The sequence below is a fragment of the Hippichthys cyanospilos genome, chromosome 9 (assembly GCF_059441005.1).
Source record: "Hippichthys cyanospilos isolate Australia breed blue-spotted pipefish chromosome 9, RoL_Hcya_1.0, whole genome shotgun sequence".
Taxonomy (NCBI): domain Eukaryota; kingdom Metazoa; phylum Chordata; class Actinopteri; order Syngnathiformes; family Syngnathidae; genus Hippichthys; species Hippichthys cyanospilos.
The window spans coordinates 21218021-21222265 of NC_142377.1; the positions used below are offsets into that span (position 1 = coordinate 21218021).

Here is a 4245-nt window from a genome sequence, read left to right on the forward strand (position 1 = left end):
TTCGGTTTGCTTTTCACAATAAACTAAATCTTTACAATTACAAAATAAATCAACTCTTAGTCAGGAAACACAAACAATATACGTAAAGCTATTTTGGAGACAGAATATGTAAACTCAGGGTCATTAGTGTGTCCAGAAAATTTCTTGGGGGTGGTCAAAGCCGGCCAGGTGAAAGCCACCGTTGCGTTTGTGTGTGAGAAGGAGTGTTACTTTTCCAACAGCCGCTAACTTTGTCCCACCAGGGTGCAAATGCAGATGATCAGAAGCAGCCGAAGTCATCGTGTCTTTTAGAGAGCCAACACCACCATCTGCTGCACTGTCTGGAGAAAACCACTGTAGGTGCAACAAGTCCCAACTACTCTCCTCTTCGACCGCATTTTCGCGTTTTTAAACAATTTGACACGTGCTCCTCTCCAGGCTCACGAGTTCGTAGATGAGCAGTTGTACGAGCAGAACTATCTGGAGGCCGTGATGCAGAGCTTCCCCGCCCGCAGAGCTTCGGGAAGCAGCCGTGATACAACAACGCCGACCTGCTGCGGTCGCGGGGCCAAGAGGAACACAACCTTACCCGTCGGCGCCCCGCAACTTGGACCCAACCAGCAGGCCCCCTTGCAGGAGCTCAGCACCATCCACATTCACTGTTCTGATAGACAACCGCGTTCTACCAGGTGAAATGCATGCACCTGCACAAGCGTGACCAGATCCTCAACCCTAAAACATAGCGAGAGCTGGAATTCAATTTTTATGTTCGCTCACTCTTCCCGGTCTTTAGCATCAACTAACCCCAAACAATAGCGTTCGAATATATTGAATGTGCTCCGGTTTCTTTCTTCGCAGTCGTTCAAAACTCAACCTGAAGGCGGACGACGTCGGGAGGCTCAACTGCAAGGGAAGCCGGACGACCACGGCCATCGTCAGCCTCCCGTCGCCCCCAGTGCTGACCACGCCAGATAACGACAACCGATGCGGCCTCTCCGCCCACAGGGCGCCGCCCCCCTCCCCAGGCCCCAGCATCCGGACCACCACCAGCTCGGCCAATGTCGTCAAAGTGTCGGCTCTGTGACACTTTTGTGACAAGAGACGTTTGTAAATATGCGATGGACATGAACGTGGACGACCACTTCGCAGCGGAGGCTTTGAGACACCGCGCTGCAACGAGCATATCAGTCCAGCGGGTGACGCTGTTGAGCTTCTACAAAGTCTAGGTCAATAGTTCCAAGAATGTCATGCCCGAAAGTTTTGACTGAATGTTTCTTTTCTGTGTGTATTTGTCTTCAAATGGCCTTTTCTGTGACGCGTCTGTTAAAAAAAAAAAAAAAAGCATTTTATTTTCTAAAACTTGGCGGGCCCCAGATCTCTAGCCAAAATGTACCTGTTATTCAGGTCGAAAACATCATGTGTTTTATTTTTGTTTGTTTTTTTACATTCTGTTCACATTTTCAATTCAATTCATTTGTGAATTAAGCCACTCAATGAATGTACTGTATGGACAAAAGTATTGGGTCAGTTTCGCATCTAATGAAAGTGTTTTTTTTTTGTTTGTTTTTAAACACTGTTTCCAGTCTGTCCAATCGAAGCAGTGTAGGCTTTAGCAAGATATTTGTTCTCATATATTGTTCGTGTAGAGTGTGTGCGTACATCACGGTGGCTAAAGTATATCATCCCTCTAAGGGCACATAAACTGCAATGATTACATGAATAGGAATGGTACAAAATGAAGACAAGGTGAGAAAATATGCATTTGTGATTCATGTTTGTTGTCCAGTGTTTTCTTCTTTTATAAAAAAAAAAAATATTTTACCTAAATTTGACTGAATTTTGAAAGAATATGAACGATTTTCTACAAGTGGCAAATAGCTTTAAATATATTCAACATTGTTGTTGATGCAGATAAAATAACACAATCGAATGAGCACATTTTTGTTATTGTTGTTGAGGCTTTCTTCCTGTTAAAACAACTTATTTAACCAATTAATCATTTTCTGGAAGGTCGGAGCCAATCAGTTAAGTTTACATTTTGATGAATTTCCTATGAAAAAAAATCTGTCAAGCCGTAAAGTCCTTCAATGCGATTGCATTTCTTTGAGTTGCGTTCTGTGTTATAATAGAAACTAAAACGGGAGAAAAAATTGTGACAAAACTTCAAAATAACACAAATATGAAACTAGGGAATTGTTCTTATCTCTGCTAATGCAGAAAAGTGAATGAACATCTGCTCGCTTGTCACTTCTGTAAAAGTCTTGGCTTGGATGCTTTTGTTGCTGTTCATCTTTTGTTTGTGTACGTATGTGCTTGTGTGGTGGGTGTCTGACACGGTCTCTGTGTTTGTTCAAACAGAAGTGTCACATGACCATTAAACTCTGCTGCAACTGTCAATATTTGTCTTTCTTCTGTCTTGGTTGGGACGATATGATATTTGACATGATATATAATATATGATATATGATATGATATAATATAATATAATATATGATGTAAGGTCATTTCTTTACAATGACCATAGCAAATAATAAAAGTCAAAAATGTACCATAATGTGACCCTCCAGGACAAAAATAAACAGAAACAAAAACACGACAACGACACTCCTCCATTGCACTTACATGAGAGCATGTTCCTCCCATCGAAAGAGATTGACAGTGGTACATTATTATTATTATTATGTTGTGCATATGTTTTGGAATGCCTTGCATCTACAAATGTAGTTTAATACTCCAATGTAATGTAAATCATTACTGTTTTTAGCTTTTAAAACTTTATTAAAAAGCTTATTCATTCATAAACTTTCATTTCTTAACGGCCACTTTATTAAAAGCGAAATATTTTTTCCTCAACAGATGTAACGAAAAATAAAAGACGAGTGCAGTGGATTATTATGAACACTAGAGAGCAGTGTTGTAGCATTCATGTTCTTGCATGAAGTTGGCCTCCAGAGTGTTCTTCAACAGCCTCATTGAGAACTCTTGATGAAGGTTCTTAAAACCCTGTAAGCATGAAACAGTTCCAAGCATTCCAGTATTCAGAATCCAAGCAGATATTTTTGATATCAAAACAGATCCCTGGGTCGGTAAAGAGAAGCTCGGCCCACTGGGAAATGGCCATTACGTCCAGATTACTCCGACCATGATTCATAGTTTGCATTTATGGATCTGTGATCTGTCCTGTGAGAAATAAGGTCCACCCTGGACTGGTCAGCAGCCAATCGCAGGACAGATTTAGACAACCATTTTCATACCCTTCAACGAACAACTACGATTCTACGGCCACACTGGAATCCCAAATTGAGATTTGTGAGGCAGATGTGCAGACCGCGAATACGCTATAATGTATGCACAACAACATGTCTTCTTATCTGTTTATTTGTCCTCATTTTTGTCTTGGCTGACACGCCAGCTAGTTCTGTTTATGTGTCTGCCAAAATGTATGTCAGTTTGTGCGTTTCCTGCCCCCTTTGTGTTGTGACAGCTGAGCGGAAGCACCAACAGCAGCTGCAAACCGGATGAACTTATTCCACACTGTCATGATAATAACTAGTGTTAGTTTCATATGAATACAATTATACTCTGACCCATGTACACAGTAAATTTGAAGAGTACATTTTTTTCTATAAAGCCCCAGAATAAACAATAAAAAAATAAATGTTACTTTTACAATTTACTCGCTTTAGACTGGGACCAGAATTAAATGTACAAAATTGACTGTTTTAATGCAATATGTATCATTATATACATCAGATTAAAGGCCAATTACAGTAAGAGTATTAGTGCCTTTATCAGATGTTTTATATAGAACTTTTATCCTGTTTTGTCTTTTTTTTTCCAAATATGACAAAGTAGATACGGCATAACATATACAGTATCTAGACAGTATTTACATTGGCCACTGAAATCAGATTGAAACCTTCAAAATAATGAACATATTTACAAATTATGGACCAACCTAACGTGTTGGTTTTTTTTCAAATGGTTGAACAAACTTGCCATTTTTGGTGTCTCCTGAAAAGGGACGATTTGTATTCGTATGTACTTTTTGATATACGTATGGCGCACTGTATCTATTCTGCACCTTCTGCACAATATTGTAGACGAAATGCATACAAGCACACAACAAACATACTCTCGATGTTACTCATATAAATACAATTCCACGCCCACTAGGCCGGCTCAGGATAAGCAACGCAAGAACTCCCCTTGAATGGACGCACGCACACATTTACGCACGGGTTTCGTCACTCGGCGTTTGATTGG

At 40.3% G+C, this 4245-nt stretch overlaps 1 protein-coding gene across 2 annotated transcripts in view; it reads left to right on the plus strand.

Annotated features, from left to right (window-relative positions):
• The window catches only part of LOC148419419 (A-type voltage-gated potassium channel KCND3-like), a 43073-nt gene extending 40697 nt beyond the window's left edge, over nucleotides 1-2376 (plus strand). For both annotated transcript variants that reach the window (XM_088424365.1, XM_088424364.1), the window contains 3 exons: nucleotides 243-335; nucleotides 418-668; nucleotides 838-2376. In XM_088424365.1, coding sequence (XP_088280491.1) covers nucleotides 243-335; nucleotides 418-668; nucleotides 838-1063 — 570 coding nt within the window. In that variant the 3' untranslated portion in view covers nucleotides 1064-2376. The remainder of the gene's footprint in view (nucleotides 1-242; nucleotides 336-417; nucleotides 669-837) is intronic.
• The last annotated feature ends 1869 nt before the right edge of the window (nucleotides 2377-4245 follow it).